Below are 18,612 nucleotides of genomic sequence, written 5' to 3' on the forward strand. Positions count from 1 at the left end.
AAGCGACTACCCATGGAGCGGCGCATATGCACACTATGTGACATACAGGAGGTTGAGACAGAGGAGCATTTCATCTTCAGGTGTCCTGTGTACTATGAGATCCGAGGACGTTTCTACTGCCTCTTCAGAGATTGTTATGGGATTTTGGCCCATTTCCTCTCCTACCCAGACCAGCGGTGTTTGGCAAGTTTCATTCACGAGGGACTTAGACACCGCGAGAGGATACTCCGAGCATGGAGACAGGAGCAGACTTCTTCCTCGGTTGATCCCTCTCAGAGCTCTATCATGGAGTTCTTTCAGCTAGATCACATGGATCCCAACGAGACGAGGCCTCGACATGATCGTGACCCGGAGCCCGTGACCCGACAGCTCAGACAGAGGGTCGACACACAGATCACACTTGGAGACATCCCCTCCTTGTTTAGAGTTGGAGCCCGACCGAGAGGGGTCATAGTAGCCTTGGTTAGACGCAGAGCTACGACCAGGAGACGTGCCAGGACCACACCTCTGAGTGGCCGATAGCACTCTATTTCCGACTTCATGTCTCCACTGCCTCATCCATCTTGATATCTTGATGTTGCTGGGGATGATGATGATATTGATGATGATGCTGAGATTTATATATAGTCGACCATCGACATGACTATGTTGTACTTAGGACTTAGTACTGCCATTCTGCATTTTTGCATTTTTTGCATTTTGCATTTTGCATTGGTATGGACGCTCGTTTAGTAGCTCCACTACCACAGCTTGTTGTATGAGGATTTTCACAATCTCATAGACCCATCGGTCTTCCGAAGACTTTAATAAACTTTCTTTCTTCTTTCTTTCTTTCTAGGCCTGTCAAGGACCCGAAGTCTAGCTTTCACCTCTTCCACCAATATCTTCAGCTCCCTCACTTCTTGTTGTAAGAAATAAATATGTTCATGTTGCTCGAGAATGGGTCGGTCAAAACCACCTCGGTAATATGTCTTTGCATATGGAGAGGGTGTCCTAGCAACTGAGGAGTAGAGAGGTAAGCTCTGTTGTTATTAGGAATAGTTTGTTTTGGGGTGGAGGCAAGGTCGGATTTGGAGGTGAGGATAGGCCACTCCATCTTGGCCATGTACCACTTGGCTGAAGCTAACCCTTGAGCTGGGTTGGGGGTTCAAACCTAGCTTGGGGTGAGGGGAACGAAGAAAGGAGTTGCTATTGCTGTTGCAATCAGGAGGTGGAGGTTGCTGGCTGTTGATGCTGGTAGTGATTATTGTTGGTGGCTGTCGGTGGTTCGCGTTGATGTTAACGCTCCTCAATCAGCTTGGGTGGTTTGAATTCTTCACCTTGGATCACCGTCTTGCGAGTCTTGTCACATAAGCTGCGGATTGAGACAGGGAGAGCTGCAGGCATACCTAGAGAGCAGAGGATCTCTAGACTATGCCCGATGGGGGAGGTGGAGACAGAGGAGCATTTTCTATGTGTTTGTCCAGTCTACTTTGAGATCGGAGGGCGATATCACTGCCTCTTTCAAGCACAGTTACGCTGAAATGTGTTTCAGAGCCCAGCCAGGCCTGAAATGCCGTTTCAGAGAAGCGCCGTTTTCTGAAATGCGTTTCAGGTCCTGAAACGCGTTTCAACGTCTGAAACGTTTCAGGACCCTGAAACGGCTGGCTGAAACGTTTCAGCCAGTTTGAAATGCGTTTCAGAGCCGTGAAATGTGCCGTTTCAGACAACATAAGCTGCTAGGTCTCCAAAATCACATTTATTGTCTTTTTGCTTTTGATTTTGGTCTCCAGGCTCCTTCCACTCCTTCAGCCTCATACTCTCTCCATCCTCAAGGTTTTCCAGCCCTCCTTCAGCCCCATTCACTCCTTTCCTCTCCTTTCTCTCCTGCAGCCTGCTTCAGCCCTCCATCATCATCTACTCCCCTCCCTTGCTGACGTGGCGTTTCCCCATTTCAGCCCTCCATGAAATCCCAAAACGTTTCCGTTCCCCGTTTCCCTGTTTCCGTTTCCCCTAACTATGCTTTCAAGAGGGCATGGCTTTGGTCCGCTGACATGATTGATCCATTTTCTCGACCAGGTCTATGTACGGCTCTATCTGATTGAGATGCGACAATACATAGCTACATTGATGCGACAGATGAGAGAGCGGTTGGAGGCGATGCCATAGGTCATCGAGATCAACCGAGCACAGACAGGTGTCACAGACTTCTATGCATTTGAGTCCGCCACCAAGGAGGCAGAGGGAGAGGAGCTTGACGAGATGAGAGCATCATGGATTAGCAATGAGAGTCATTGCCACGATGCTGTCAGGCGAGAGGCACACACTCCACATTCGGCATGGAGAGTAACCAAAGCACACACGATCAAGGTCCGGTCTATTTCAGCCCTCCTCAGAGGAGACCACCAGAGACGAGGCGTCACCCTTGATGTAGCCCATCGAATATAGAAATGGAGGAGACCACTCCCTCTGTTGCCTCGAGAGACAGCTCGACTGACACAGATACGAGAGCTCCTCACATCTCATCAGAGAGCCACTGGGGTACCTGGATTTATGGAGCGTGTGCGTGTACTAGGAGCATTAGCTCTGAGCACCAGATACTATTTTGCTACTTTGCTACTCTGCTATTTTGCTCACTAGTTTGGCACTTTAGCATTCAGAAAGTGGGCCTTAGTGGCCCTTTGCTTCAGCCCATAGTGGCTTATATGAGTTATGTTTGGTTTTGTACTTTGTCTCATAGGCCCGCGAGGCCTCCTATAGACGTTAATACATCTTTCTTTCTTTCTCTCTCTCTCCACACACTTTTTTGTTTAATTTTTAGTAAAATCCAGTGCAGTGTATTTATATTCTCATAAATTTACATGATGAGAAGTCTCCAAAATGGAGAGTATCCCAAAGATCAGAAACATAAAAAGAAAAGCTCTATGCAAGAAGCATGTATATCACCCTCATGGCAGGCATCATATAAGGATTGCCGCAATGAGGCTCGGAAAGATTCATATGACTTGTGAATCTACCGACCCAAGTATGCCAAATTATGCTCACTCCAGATTGTCCAAAGAGCCCAATATCTCACCTATGAGAGAAATAGTGAGTATTGAGACATAGACCTCATAAATCTGCCAAATATCCAAAATTGTTTCCCAAATCTGTGACTCGGGAAATGGAGCCGAAGATGATCTGAAATTCTCCCAAGAACACGGGTAGTGCCAAAGCAAATGAGGGACAGTCTCTGAAGGAGCCTGACATCGTAAACATGTGGATGGTGCAATGTGACGTTTGGCAAGTGTGATTCCCACTGACAATGTGCCGGTCATGCATCTCCAAAGAAAAAGTCTTTGTTTCAAAGGCATTTTACACTTCCATAATATCCGGAGATTCTTCCTCCACCAAGAGAGGGGCTTTTTGATATGCCATAGAGTATTAGCGTATTGCTGAATCTAGGTTCTTGCAGGAATTTGGGGCTTTTGCATTTTGGATACTATTTGGTAGTGGAAAGATCATTTGGGAGCTTTGCAAGCAGTTTTGGACTAAGTTTGAGTCACATTGCAGACATTTGCCACTTTTTGCAGATTTTGGGCATTTGTAGAGCATTTTGGTGCATTTCAAGCCTTTGATAGGTTGTGACAGTAATTGTCATTTTGGGCAGAATTTTTAGCAGACTTTGGTTGTGCATTTTACATCCTAGGAAGGGATTTTACTTGTCTAGTTTGCTGCATTTTTGAGTTTTCTGGTAGATATGGCTCATAACAATCCCAATGAGGTGTTTGGAGTCCTCACACATGAGGATAAGTTGGATGGCACCAACTACTCCTTGTGGGGTTTTATGGCTCACAACATCTTGATTGGCAGGCATCTTTGGGATTATGTCAATGAAGATGAGGCAAAGTGAGAAACTGTGGCTACACCTGTCACTTCTACAGGTGGAGGCAGGGGTAGAGATAAAAATGCAGGATAAGTGATTGGAGCAGCAGTTGCTACTCCAATGGCTCCCATAACAGAACAGAAAAGTGGGATTCTAGGGATGCACAAGCTCTTTCAGTTATTTCTCTTTCTGTCAAGAGGTTAATTATTCCTCACATCCAGTCATGGAAGACCTCGAAGGCAGCTTGGGGGATTTTGCCAGCTCATCAGCCACGTTATTTGCCACGTCATCACTAACACGTCATTAGTGCCACATCATCAATGCCACATCATTTGCCATGTCATCAGTGCCACATCATCATTGCCACATCATCTGTTGACATCATCTGTGCCACCTTAGCACAGGCTTCACTGGCACACCTATTGCTAGGCACAGTGCCACATCACACTGCATGTGACCCACAGTGACACATCATCATTGAGCACCATCTGCACTCCTTTTGCCCCTCCACCTAAATTAAGTCATATCTCTTGATCCAGGAAGAATTTGAAGGTGCAAGTTACACTCACATTTGAGCCTCGCCGACAAAACCACTTCCTTCACGCACATTTGCCTCTACATCGACGCATCTGACCCAGCACTTGAAAAGAACAAAAGAAAAGAAATTATTTGCTTTTCTTTCATCAATCGACAGTGGGTCTAGATTTATATCAGAGTAGACTAGATGGCCATAGAGGGGACGCTTTGAATTTCCCCAAGTTGCCAATCTAAGCCATGCTTGAAATTTTCGATTAGTACCTACTCGGAGTCAGAGTCCATACGCTCACATACGGTTTCACATCATTACATTACCTGAAACCTTACGTTCATCAGTTCAGTGAGCAGACTTCAGAGAGTTCAGAGGCATTGCAAATTGTTTCAGTGTGGGCATATAGCATTTGATTTCACATACACATGCCACCATTGTAAAGCCTATTTGGCTATACATCATTTTAGCCCTGTAATGCCTCTTGGCTATTCCTGGCATCATTGCCACAAGCCTTGTAATACAGATCAGATTTTATATATTGTAGTTCTATCTTCACCGATGGTTCGGAGATTTCACTTGGCATAGTCAGTGTATTTGCAGTTGATGATTTTAGAGAGCATATTTGCAGCAAGAAATGATGCCATAGTTTCCTCCCTAAAGAGAGAGCTATCTCATACACCTATGGATGAGGGAGATTCTATGAATGCTCACCTCACAAAACTTTAGGATTGAGGGAACAGTTGCTGAATATAGATGAGATTATTCCGGATTCAAAGATGATTACCACCACTTTGAATTCTCTTTGTGAGTCTTATCTCGGTGTCCACACCTCGCTGAATTTGTCATTGAGGGGGTAGCAATCCTCTCTCTTTTCACGAGTTGGTAGGACTCTTGTTGCAGGAAGAGCAGACAAGAAAGAATATGGCAACACGGGCTGGCGAGCATGCCATGTTTTCTAAGCTCAAGCCCAAAGGGAAAGGGCAGCAAAAGCAATATGGAAATCAGCCCACACATCAGCATAAAGCCGATTCAGGGCAGCCCTCTTATAAGGCTAAAGGTGATGTAGACAAGCCTAAGAGGAAGGGCATTTGTCACTACTGCAAGAAGCCAGGTCATTGCATTGGTGAATGCAAGAAGCGAGTAGCTAAGGAGAAGAAAAGGGATTCGGGTATGACTGTTTCATATGCATCAGCTCCTAATGCACATGATGGAGGGGATGTTATAGCCAACTTTGTGGAAGAGCACTATGCCTTTTTGTCTTGCATTTCAGATTTTCCAGTGGCTAGTCCGGATACTACAACCACTCTTGAGGATGACCCGTATGCTTTCTTGACTTGCAGGTATGACCCTTCAGAGGATGCATGCTCTTTCAGTGTCAATGAAACACTGAACACTTGGTATTTTGATAGTGGTGCTTCTTATTCAGTGTGTGGAGTGGGTGACATCATACTCACGTCCACGTATGGCACAAATTTCAGAATTACAGATGCTCTTTATGTGTTAGGTATAAAGAAGAATTTGTTTTCAGTGTCCTCTCTCAATCGAGGAGGATTTCAAGTCATATTTGATGATGCTAAGTGTGCAATCTGAGACAGAGAGAATGACTATGTTGTAATGTTGTCTGGCACTTTGTATTGGGGTCTTTTTCAGCTTGACATTTATGGAAAAAGATCCGATCTTGCACTTTTAGTGAGCACTCCCACTGCTGCGATATAGAATGTGGAGTTATGGCATGCTAGATATGGGCACATGAGCTATGGCAGCTTGATGACACTTCAGAAGCATGCTATGGTTGATGCATTGCCTCCTTTGGAGTCACCTCCTCCTCAAGCATGTGAGGGATGCATCCTTGGCGTGATGCATAGATTCGCTCTTAAAAAGATGGTGCAATAAGAGCTACTCATAAATTACAGCTCATACAGAGTGATATCTGCGGTCCCATGAGGACACTTGCTTTTGGTGGTTATCACTATTATGTTACATTCATAGATGACTATACCAATTATACTTGGGTCTGTGGTTTGAAGAAAAAACAGATGTGTTTATGCATTTCAAACACTTTATGGCCATGGTTGAAAATGAGAGAGGACTCTAGGTGCATACACTTCGCACTGACAGAGGGAGGGAGTATATGTCTCATGAATTTGAGGCATTTTTGAAGGAGAAAGGCATCACGCATCAACTTACAGTGAGGCTTACACCTAAGCAAAATGGCAAAGCGGAGCGCAAAAATCACTCTCTCATGGAGATGGATAGATGCATGCTTACTAGTAAGAAGTTGCCTCACAGATTTTGGCTCGAAGGTCTCATGTGTGCCAATTATGTTTTGAATTGGGCTCCCACAAAGGCTTTGAAGACAATCACTCCCTATGAGGCTTGGCATGGGAGAAAGCCTTTAGTGGATCACTTCAGAGTTTTTGGTTGTGTTGCATATGCCCACGTGTGGAGTTTCGACATAAATTGTCAGATAAGGCACTTAAGTGTATCTTTGTTGGGTATAGTGCACAAAGCAAAGGCTATCGTCTCTACAATTTTGTCTCTCGCAAGATTTTTGTGAGTAGAGATGTTGTTTTTTCAGAGAATTCAGCACTCACATGCTGAATTTACTATTCCAGCTTCTTCAGATGATGTTTTTAAGGGGATGCTTCCTATAGCTTTTGGTCCCTCAGCTGGGGCTCATGCTGAAAATCAGAATTTACAGCAACCTCCTCCTGATCGACATGCTGATTTTGTTCCTTCACTGGGTGTGGATGAAGTTGTCCGGCAAGAGATTTAAGATATACATGCAGCCAAAAGGTGGCTTGAGGCACCTTTGCCTGGCAGGATTCGTAGTGCAGTAAGGCACGTAGGGGGGGCTCTTTTTGTTGAGACAGCTTATGCAGGTACTCTTCTTGATGAAGAAGAACGTGACTCTTTTGAAGAAGCCAAGGATAATGTGCATTGGATGCATGCCATGCACAAATGAATTGCAATCTATTTCAAAAAATCAGACTTGGGATGTCGTGGATTTGCCACCATGGAAACATGCCATTGGTACCAAATGGGTTTTCAAAGTGAAAAGAAAGCTGGATGGGTCCATTGATGGGTACAAGGCACGTCTGGTTGCCAAAAGCTATGCACAAAAAAGGGCATAGATTATGAGGAGACTTTTGCTCCTATATTCTGGATGACCACCATAAGGTGAGTTATTGCCATGGCTGCAGATTTTGTTTGGAATGTCCATCAGTTGGACATAAAAACAGCTTTCCTTAATGGGGACTTGCAAGAAGAGATTTATGTCAAACAACTATTTGGATTTGAACTTTCTGGCAATGTACTTCAAGTTTGCAAGCTGAATAAAGCTTTATATGGGCTAAAACAAGTCCAAGGTGCATGGTATGCCAAGATTGATGCCTTCCTGGCAAGTAAGGGGTTACATAATTGTCCCACGGAAAGCACTCTCTACATCAAGAAGGATGGGGGGGATATTTTGGTCATCATTATTTATGTAGATGACATGCTGCTCATAGGGTCAAATGGGGAAATAATTGCAGATTTCAAAGCTGAATTTGACATGACAGATTTGGGCATGTTAAATTTCTATTTGGGGATCGAGTTCATACAAGACAAGCGTGGCATTGTTATGTCTCAATCCAAGTATGTGCAAAAGCTCTTGGATAGGTTCAACATGCAAGATTGTTAGTCTATAGCCACTCCCATGGGGCAGGGGCTGAAGCTTACTATGTATGATGCAGGTGAATCAGTGTATCTAACACTTTACAGCTAGGCTGTTGGATGCCTTATTTATTTGTGCAATACAAGGCCCGATATTCAGTATGCAGTATCTCAGGTGAGCATGTATATGCACAGTCCAAAGACAACACATTGGTAGGCTGTAAAACGCATCTTCCGTTATTTGCAAGGCACAGAGTCTTATGGCTTGATGTTTCCCAGGGGGGGTGACTTGCAGATGCATGCTTACAGTGACTGAGATTAGGCTGGAGACTATGACACTAGGCAGTCTGCTTGTGGTAATTGTTTTTTTTTGGGCAAAGCTTGCATTTCTTTGCTGAGAAAGAAACAATCTACAATGGCTACTTCATCATGTGAAGCTGAGTATAGGGCAGCTTTGAGAGCGACAATTAAATGTGTTTGGCTGCGTCGTTTGTTTGTTGATCTTCATCTCTTATTGGAGGGTCCTTCTCCAATTCTCACTGATAGTCAGAGTGCTATAGCAGTGGCAAAGAATCGTGTGTTTCATGCTCGCACAAAGCACATTGAGGTTCATTATCATTATGTCAGAGAGAAGTTGCATGCAGGGGAGATCAGTGTGATCTATGTGTCAACACATGACAATGTTGCAGAAATCTTCATCAAAGCACTTCCACATGAGAAGTTTGAGGCATTTTGCAGTGCCCTAACTTATCTCCTTTTGGTGATTGGTCACTACCTTGTACATTACATTGGCATTGCAGGGGGGTGTTAGAATTATTGGTATATTCTAGGCATTGGCCAATGTAATGTAATAAGAAGGTTATCGACACTTTTCCCTCTTTGAGGTTTTTCCCCCTAACCATAGTTAGATCCCAAACTACAGTTAGTGGATAGGATAAGGTTTTGTCACTTATACAAAACCGCTCACTCTCTTGTACTTTTGTCACTATCATCTGTTCAGACGTTTTGCACCTTCTTGCTGCCTTGCATCCTGCTTGCCCATTTCCTTTCAGCAATCAGCCAAATTAGAGCACCCAAAGGAGAAAGCTAATGCAACCATCATGATGCATAACTTGGTGATGATGAACATCTTGGTTTCACTGAGTTAGACAAGCATTGGCATTGGAAGAATGCGATGAAAATGGAATGCAAGAATATATGTGGGAATCTGTCTACCTTTGTCGTGGAAAGAATGACGTAGGATGTAAGTGGGAGTACGAAAGCATAGTCAAAGCAGCTGGCTCCATCGGCAAGTATGTGGGAAGATTACTTCACAAGGGTTAAACTCAAGAAGAGGGACTAGATTGCACTGAGACTTCTGCCTGACTTGGAAAGCTAGCTATACACAGAACTGTTCTATCATGGCAGCAGAATCTTTATGGCCTTTGCGACAAAAGGATGTCAAATCAGCCATCTTAAAAGAAGATTTGGATGAGGAGGTATATTAGGAGCAGCTAATTGACTTTGTGCAGAAGGGACAATAGTACTTGGTATGCCAGCTTCGCAAGTCTCGTTACAATTGTAAGCAGGCATGATGTTGTCATATTTCAAGATAAAAGGCTTCTTAAAAGATTTAATATGACAAACCTAAATCGTTCAATGTCAGACATTGATAATCAGTGCTCATATGAATAAGTGGAAAGTTTAGTGATAATACACATACCAACTGACATAAAAGACATAATACATAATAAGGCTAGGCCCAATACTCAATTATCAATCAACAAAAATTCACATCTAATTCAGTCATAAATATATTTTACCAAAGATGATGATTGATCCATGGATCATTATCCAGACTACAAATGAAAGGGGGATGGAGGGGAAATAAATGCATGCAGAGAGGCAATGAGGCTTTCTTTTAGCATGGTTAGAAACCACTATATGATGGGCACGGGTGGCAAGTGTTGGGGGATGAGGGAGAGATGGTGTAATGTGGCTGTGGGCAAACCGAGGTAGCTCAGGCAGGGAGGTATCTTTCGAGGAGGTTTGTCTTATTTCTGTCATTTTGGTTCAGTGATGGGTAAATGGTTGTCTGTAATACAGTTAGTTTTCACATTCTTATAAGCCTTTTGGTTTTTTTCAAAGAGGATAATTTGATTGAACTGCTGTAAAATTTCGTATTTTTTTCTATCCCATTGCTTTTTTGTAGCTTGCTTCCAATTGACTATGTTAGCTTTCACAGGGTCTCCCTTCTCCAGCGGGTCCAGCTCAACATGCAGAAGCTTTGAAGTCTTTGAGAGGGGTTGCTCTAGCGCTTGCTGAAAGGGCAGTCCGAGGGGACCAGACTGGGGAGGTCTGCCATTGGGCAGATGGTTATCATCTTAATGTGCGTCTGTACGAGAGATTGCTGTGCAGCGTCTTTGATATTTTGGATGAGGGAAAGCTTGTTGAGGTTAGTTTGTCCTCATATGTCTGACATGTGTCATAGTTTTTGTTAATTCTGGTTGGAAGCAAGGTTGTTGATGTTAAGATCCATGTAGGAGCATGAGTTTGGGAGGTAGCATCGAGCAAGTGTGGCCTTTTATTTTTTGTAATCAATGAACTATTGAACTGTTTCTGTGGGGCCATACAGGAAGTGGAAGAAATACTGGATCTCTTGAAATCTACTTGGCGGGTTCTTGGCATCACCCAAACCATGCATGATACATGCTATACTTGGGTGCTGTTCCGGCAGGTAACAAGATTTTCATTCAAGTTCTGGACTTGTAGCTTCTGATCTTGTTATGTGTATGGCATGTGGGCCTTGAATTTCTGATCTTTAAAAAAAGAAAAGAAAAGAAAGGAACCTTCTATTGATGCTTGAAAGATTTCATACAAGACAACAGCCCCAAAGGTGCTGAGTATGAAAAAACTGGAAAAGGCTGAAAGAAAAACCGGCCTGTTCCAGAGAAGCCCAGCGCACTGCCTAGGGGATCTCTGGAATTGGGGCTAACAGCCAAGTGGGGGGACTATACAGCCAGCGAATCCCTCGCAGATTGATGTGTGGGCTTTGAATTCTCCTAAAGTATGTATTAGCCATGGGTAGCCGTTTTCTGTTATGGAAAGGGCTACATTTCATGTACATAGCTCATTTACTTTAGGGCTGAATCACATGTGGTCATTTATTTAACACTTTGGCCGATTTTGTTGTTCATCTGTACCTGAAAATGCTAACTACACGAGCATTCTGTCCTGTCAACGAATCCACTAGTCCAGGCTGTTTCTTATGCGATTCAGTTGTACTATACTTAATTATAAAAGAATTCATTGTGTTCTTTCTTTATATGACCTTGAGGCTGGCTGGAACTTTTTCTTATATATTTCGTGCACTTAATGTATTTGAGGACCATAATTTGTATGATCAACTGTTGGTGTAAGTTTCAGGGTGTTGGTATGGTTATAGTTGGACATAATTAGTCCTTTGTGCTAATTAATTGTGGGGCATTAAGTTTCTTTCTGAAATTCAAAAAGATTCTCTTATCCACAGTAGAATGCTCCTTTTATAGTTTATTAGCAATTGCTCAATATCCACTAGCCTTGGGTTAGAATGGACACTTGTGCAGTGGGTTAATTTGCCTTTGCAGTTTTTCTTCTTCCTGCAAAGGCTTTGCATGCATGCCAAGTTCCTTGCATGTGGCATATTACCAGTAGAGAATCCCCACAGACACAAGGCCTCTGAACAAGGCTAAATACTCAGATTCATTATTTGAGGCTATTGAGTCTTCTCTCTTTCCCTCTGTAACAATCTCTTGACCATCAATTGACAGAAGCATATTCCCATACTTCCTTTCTTGTATTCCTTTGAAACAGTCAGAGTATAAAGTATACACCGGCCCACTCTTTTTGGTTGTGCTGTGTGGACTGTTTTGCAGCCAGTTTCTTTTCTTTCTCCTTAATCTGATTTGCCACATCCTCCACTACCTCCCTTACTGTGAGCATATCTGCTACTTAGCACGAGTAGTGTTGTCCCTGATAAAAGAGAACTGATATTCCTGCAAATCCGCTAACCACTTCGCAAATCTCCCTCTTGGCCTAGGCTTTTTTAAAGAGATACTGCATGATCAATGAATCGTCCAAAAAGATGAGGGCTTAGGCAGCAGAAAGCACGATTTGAATTTGTGGATAAATCGGAGGGTTGAGGAGTGCACTTGGCATCTCAGCTCGAGGTTATTATATCACACATCTAAATTCTAGTACCATGATAAAGTTGGCCTTCATTACATCAGTTTAAGACTGAGGGTCTTTGGGTTTGGATTTGAAGTCTCTAATGAGTACTTTTCCATCTCTGTAAACAGCCCATTTACCTTCCTTGCAAGCTTCCTTCACTTTGTGGCTTTCATCTTGAGTTGAATTGGGGTGAGCTTCTTTTGAGATCCATATCTTGGTACCTCTTAATTTGTTGATTTGCTTAAGAACTTTGCTTCTTAAGAAGGTTCAAAGACTTCTTGACACATGAATCTTTGGAAGGTGGCCGATGCATTAACCAAACGAATGGTATGACTCGGAAAGCTCAAGTTGCCTAGAGTGTCACAAACGTCATCTTCCTCTGATCTTCCTAAGCAATGTGAATTTGGTAATACCCTGAGTACCCATCACATACAATATACCTTTCATAACCAATGACTGACATGAGATCAAGTCAGATGAGCACTTCCTCTTCCGTTGCCCATTCTACTATGAGATCCACGAACAATACCACTGCCTCGTCAGAGATGGCCTCGGGCCTCTTTCCAGACTTTTGTCATACCCAGACTAGAGATGCCTTGCCGCTTTCATTCATGAGGCGATCCGATATAGAGAGCGTCTCATCATATCACAGAGTTCTTCCAGCTAGAGCATACGGTCCCCTTGATCACAGGCAGCAGGCGAGACAGACACCTCGAGACCAAGACGTGGCACATTCGACAGAGGACAGATGCACAAATCACACTAGCTGACATCTCATCTATGTTCAGACCCGGGATACAGCCGACAGAGGTTACTGTGGCGCTTGCCAGACGTAGAGCCATTGCCAATAGGTCACGACAGACTACACTTTCAAACAGTAGACATCGATCTATCACATGCTTTTTGCTTGTATAGCGTAGCCCGTCACCGGGCATACTTTGACGTTTCATGCTGTGTGTGTGCTGTAGTGTATAATATTGGATTAGGTTGTATATGCTATGATGATGATGATGTTAGTGAGGACTATGACTATGGTGACATTGATGATCATGACATTGACTATGTTCTACACAGTTTTCTAGCATGGGTTAGGATGCTTGTTTAGTAGCTCCACCCTTTTTGCTCATTGTAAGAGGTTTCTATTAGTCTCATAGACCCATCGGTCTTTAGTAGACTTTAGTACTCTCTCTCTCTCTCTCTCTCTCTCTCTCTCTCTCTCTCTCCCTCTCCCCCCCCCCCCACCCCCCCCCAGGATACACGCAGATCCACTTACCCCACTCACTGAGGATCTCTATTGGGCAGTTCCGGGTCTCTTCACAGACTTCTTTTCAAGAGTGGCAGAGCAGAGGGCCTACACAGGGAGAGGCGCATATGCAAATTATGTGACATGCAGGAAGTTGAGAGAGAGGAGCACTTCATCTTCAGGTGCCCTTCTTACTATGAGATCTGAGGGCATTTCTACTACGTCTTCAGAGATAGCTCTAGGGTTTTGTCCTGATTCCTCTCCTACCCAGACGAGAGATGTTTGGCGGGCTTCATCCATGAGGTAGTCAGGCACCGCGAGAGGATCTTTCGATCATGGAGACAGGAGCAGACTTCTTCCTTGGCAGATCTCTCTCAGAGCTCTATTACAGAGTTCTTCTTGTCAGATCACGTGGATCCCAACGAGACGAGGCCTCGACATGATCGTGACCCAGAGCTAGTGACCCGATGGCTCAGACAGAGGGTTGACGCGCGTATTACACTTGGGGATATCCCCTCTCTGTTCAGAGTTGGATCTTGACCAACAGGGGTTACTTGGGCACAGTGGCCCTTGTTAGGTGCAGAGTTATGACCAGGAGACGTCACAAGGCCGCACCTGAGGGCTGCACCCTTGAGCAACCGACAACACTCTATCGCCGATCTCATGCGTCCATTGCCTCATCCACCCTTATGTCTTGATGATGATGATGATGAGATTGATATGTAGTCGACCATTGACATGACTATGTTGTACTTAGTACTATCATTTTGCATTTTTGCATTCTGCATTGGTGTGGATGCTCCTTCAGTAGTTCCACCCTTACAACTCGTTTTGTACCAGGTTTTTCACAGTCTCATAGACCCATTCGTCTTCCGAAGACTTAAATAAACTTTCTTTCTTTCTTTCTTTCTTTCTCACAGCCCCGCCCAACCCCTCCCCCCAGCCCCCAGCTCCTTTCCCTTCCCGTCGCGAGCCCCTCGTTGCAGCGTGGGGCTGTCTAGCCTCCCTGCCATCACCTTCGAGCTGCGTTCCTGCAGCGTTGGGATGTTCCCTGCAGCGTGGGGCTGTCTAGCCCCCCCACCCTTGGCATTGGGATCCTTCGGGCCCTCCTCTGCAGCACGGGGCTGCTCCAACCCTAGCCACCTCCCCTACATGACGTGCGGGGATGCTCCAGCCTCCCCCGCACCCGTGTGTCCTCTCCCACAGAACGCTGGGCTGCTTCCAGCCCCCACATCTCTCCAGAGAGTCACGGGACAGCAGGGCTACTGCCCGCCCCCGACTTTTCTTTAGCCCATGACTTGGACCTGCAGGGCCGTTCCAGCTGATCCTGTACCTGCACAGCAGCAAGAAAAGCTCCAAGAAAATCAAGAAACAACAAGAAACATTCATAGGGGGTCTCACACTCAGTAAATACCTTCCATTGAAGGCCTTGGGGAACCCAGGCTCTAGCTGCAGGCAGACACAGAATGTGAAGAGACAACCGCATGTAAGACACGGAAGGCAAGGGAAAATAGAGAAAAAACAGAGAAACAATACAAACAGCATACACTATGCCTGGCAGGCAAGCAGGAGCAAAAGAAATGTATTACATTAAAAAACAGCAGAGATTTGCAGAATTATTTGACAGAGTCATCCCATATTGGTTGCGTTTGCTGCTTTATATTTCACTTCACTAGATGAATGCAAGAGCCTAGCTTGCTGAGCCATGAAATGCAAGCTGAACGCAATGCGAAACAATAGCCAAAAGTGGATCGTCGATCGTCGATCATCAATGTCCTTGACCAATCATAGTTTGTGTACCCATGAAGGTCAATGTTCAAATCTCAAGCATAATGCAAGCCAAAAGTGAGAGTACCATGTACATGCCTAAGGACCCTTTTGGCTGCATTTCAATCTGTGATTGTGGGACAATGCCTAAACCGATGGAGCAACCCTGTAGCATAGGAAATGTCAAGCCTCGTAGAGCACAAATAAATGAGGTTGGCCACTTGCTATCTATAAAGTGTACCACCAAATTATTCAGTTGTGTTAATACTTATTGTGCTTGTGGCCTATTGGAAGTTGACCAAACGGGAGACATGAGTTAGCTTATACAAATTGGATGAGCGAAACCTCATTCAACAACAATTGAGAATATGAAGACTTGGGTCATGTAGGAAACCCCAAACTAGCATGACTAGATTAACCTAAGTGGAGTTAGTTTACATAACCATACCGTTGTATATTCCATGCAAATCTTTGCTCAATGGTATGACTAAAGTACTCTAGAAATGTCTTAGTAGGACTTAGGGTACCTAAAGTACCCAATTGCACAAATTCATTCATTGGAATATAGCAACCTATGGGAGTACAAACAAATAACAATATCATTTCAACTCTTGAACTCTCGTATTATCATGTCATAAAAGGTTTTATCAAAGATACATGCCTCAGTAGATATAACACCTTGTAAGAAAAAATATACAAGATCAAACACCCTTAGTATAGAACTTCAAAATTGAAATACTAGAACTAGCTCATAGAATACTTGTCCACTTTAACAAAGGAATTCTATAAAGTGGGACGAACCTGCAATAAGTCAAAATTCGAACACCACACGTAACAAAATCATGAAAACGTCACAAACTTTACTTTGCAGAAACCACACGTCTTTTGAGGTCAAGAAACAGTATTTCTAGAAACTCACTACCTTGTTCACTAAAGCACACATGATTACAACTCACTTTCAGCCTTTCATTCTCGTGGGCTGAGTTCGCTTCACCTAGGTTTTTGTCATGCTAGCATCAACATTTTAAGTAAGAGGAATAAACACTACCATCATTACACTAGGATTACCAATAGTAGCCATGTTGGACAATGGGAGCCTAGAAATGAGTGATGGAAGAGCAAAAACGAGATTTTGTATTGAAAATGCTGCAACAACAATTGGAGGCTCAAGAGTGAGCCAATATGAAAAAACCCTAGGGCTAAATGCCCTAACTGGACTAAGTGTCCTAACTTACCTAGGTGGTACATGTACTAATTGTACCAATGGTCCTAACTGACTATAACTAGGCCTACAAGGCACATACGAACTAATAAGTGGCACCTATGGATAGCCCATAGAATGGCCTACAAATCCCCCTCCATGGTAGGTGCTGAAATATCTTGGACATGGCTCAGGATTCTTGAATATCTAATGTCATGGTTGCACATGTTCATTCTGTAGGGATATAGCAACCTATGACTGTACAGAGTACAACAGATGAAGTTACAAAGGTACTAAATTCAAAGCTTGCCGAAAAGCCTCAAACTTAGGTCGAGTTAGTGGCTTCGTAAATAGATCAGCCAAGTTGTCTTCAGTGGGAACGTAAGACAACTGAATATCACCTGTTGATAATCGCTCTCTGACATAGTGATAGTGAACCCCAATATGCTTTGTGCGAGCATGGAAAACAAGATTCCATGCAACATCCAAAGCACTCCTACTATCAGCAGTGAAGATGATGGTAGGAGCAGTCTAACATGCATTAAGATCTGCAAGTAGATTCCGAAGCCAAACACACTCCACTGGAGTTGTAAAGGCTGCTCTGTACTTAACTTCACAGCTAGAGTAGCAACTATACTATGCTTCTTGCTAAACCAAGAAACACGTGAAGTACCAAGCATGAAACAGTTGCCACTGTGTGACACGAGTGTCCGAACAACCAGCCCAATCACTATTAGTGAATCCATGCATGACAAATGAAGTATCGGCCCCATAAAGTAGGCCTAAATGCTGATTGCCTTTGAGATATCTGAAGACACGCTTCACGGCATGCCAATGGTGCATAGATGGGCTATGCATATATCTGCTCAACTGTGAGACAGCATACTGTAGATTGGGTCTTGTATGGCTTAGGTAAATCAAACAACCAACTGTTTGTTGATAGAGAGTGACATCACATGTACCGTTGCCATCCTTAGAAGAGAAGTGGAAACTAGGCTCTAATGGTGTGGATACTGGCTTGCAATCCTCAAACTGAAAGTACTGGAAAAGCTGTCCAATGTACTTGGATTGTGACATCAAAATGCCTCCTCAATGTTAGCAAATTGGATGCCCAGATAGTAGTGTAAAAGACCAAGATCAGACATAGCAAATGTCTGCTGCAAATCAAGCTTAAAATCTGCAATTTTTTGAGCATGTGTCCTAGTCACAAGCATGTCATCCACATAAAGGACTAAAAACAGCAAATCTGTCCCACACTTGTGGATGTAAAGAGTAGCCTCTGTAGGGCTGTTCTGAAAGCCAAGGTGTAGGCCATCTCATGGTGGTTCTAGTGATGCCCTATAGGCCATGGTATGTGCCTTGTAGGCATAAATATAGGCACTTGTAGTGTTAGTGCCTTTTAGGCCACATAGGACACTTAGTCCTATGTGACACCTAGGACACTTAGTCCTAGGTCTAGGTACAGGTACCTTGTACTCCTTTTTCATCTATCCTAGTTGACGTGACAGCAGACTCTATCGACTCTTTGCAACCTGCACTCTCTCTTTTCATTTCATCGTTCCTACAGTGGTATCAAAGCTATGCTTGACTCGTCTTCTTGCTCACGGTGGTACAACCACGTACTTGCGTACTGTTCCGTACACCGTACAGCCACGTACTGTTCCGCACAGCGCACTGTTGGAGATAAGTGCACACTAAGTGTACTATTTCCTAGTCTAAGTCTAAGTCTAGTCTTTATGTCTTGAGTGTGTGCCATGTGGCACTTCTACAATTATCCCATAAACACTCTTGCATTATGTCTTGTACTTTGGCCCATATATTCAATGGGTCACATCATTCTAATCTATCAGTCTAGCTTGTGTCTTGTCTACACTCTTCTCAAGGTATTTCTTGTCTTTCAGTCTTGTCATTTCATTTCCATTTCCAGTTTCTAGTTCTAGTTCTTTTTCCACATTCCAACATGGTATCAGAGCCATGAAGATCCCTCTCCTCTCCTCTTCTCTCACTCTGCTGGAACCCTAGCTTCGTCTACGCATCTTCTTCCAGCCTCTGGCGGCACCTCTACCTCTGCCCACCATCTCTGTCTGCATCGCCCTCTTCTACGCTCCTTCTGCTGGCCGCCTCTTCTTCGAGATCTCCCCTCTTTCTGCCCCGCATTGCGCTCCAGATCTGCGCCAGATCTGCGC

The 18,612-nt window shown here is 44.0% G+C and overlaps 1 protein-coding gene across 4 annotated transcripts in view; it reads left to right on the top strand.

The window, feature by feature from the left end:
- Positions 1–18,612, top strand: part of LOC147884317 (plant/protein (DUF810)) — a 219,391-nt gene that overhangs the window by 123,912 nt on the left and 76,867 nt on the right. For all 4 annotated transcript variants that reach the window (XR_015543641.1, XM_087398323.1, XM_087398321.1 and 1 more), the window contains exons 9-10: positions 10,252–10,461; positions 10,642–10,743. Coding sequence is in view for 3 of the 4 variants with exons in the window: in XM_087398323.1 (XP_087254449.1) it covers positions 10,252–10,461; positions 10,642–10,743 (312 nt within the window). In the remaining variant the exon portion in view is untranslated. The remainder of the gene's footprint in view (positions 1–10,251; positions 10,462–10,641; positions 10,744–18,612) is intronic.

This window comes from Dipteris shenzhenensis, chromosome 27 (genome assembly GCF_047967505.1).
Source record: "Dipteris shenzhenensis isolate YYH24624 ecotype China chromosome 27, Dip_SZ_1.0, whole genome shotgun sequence".
Taxonomy (NCBI): Eukaryota; Viridiplantae; Streptophyta; class Polypodiopsida; order Gleicheniales; family Dipteridaceae; genus Dipteris; species Dipteris shenzhenensis.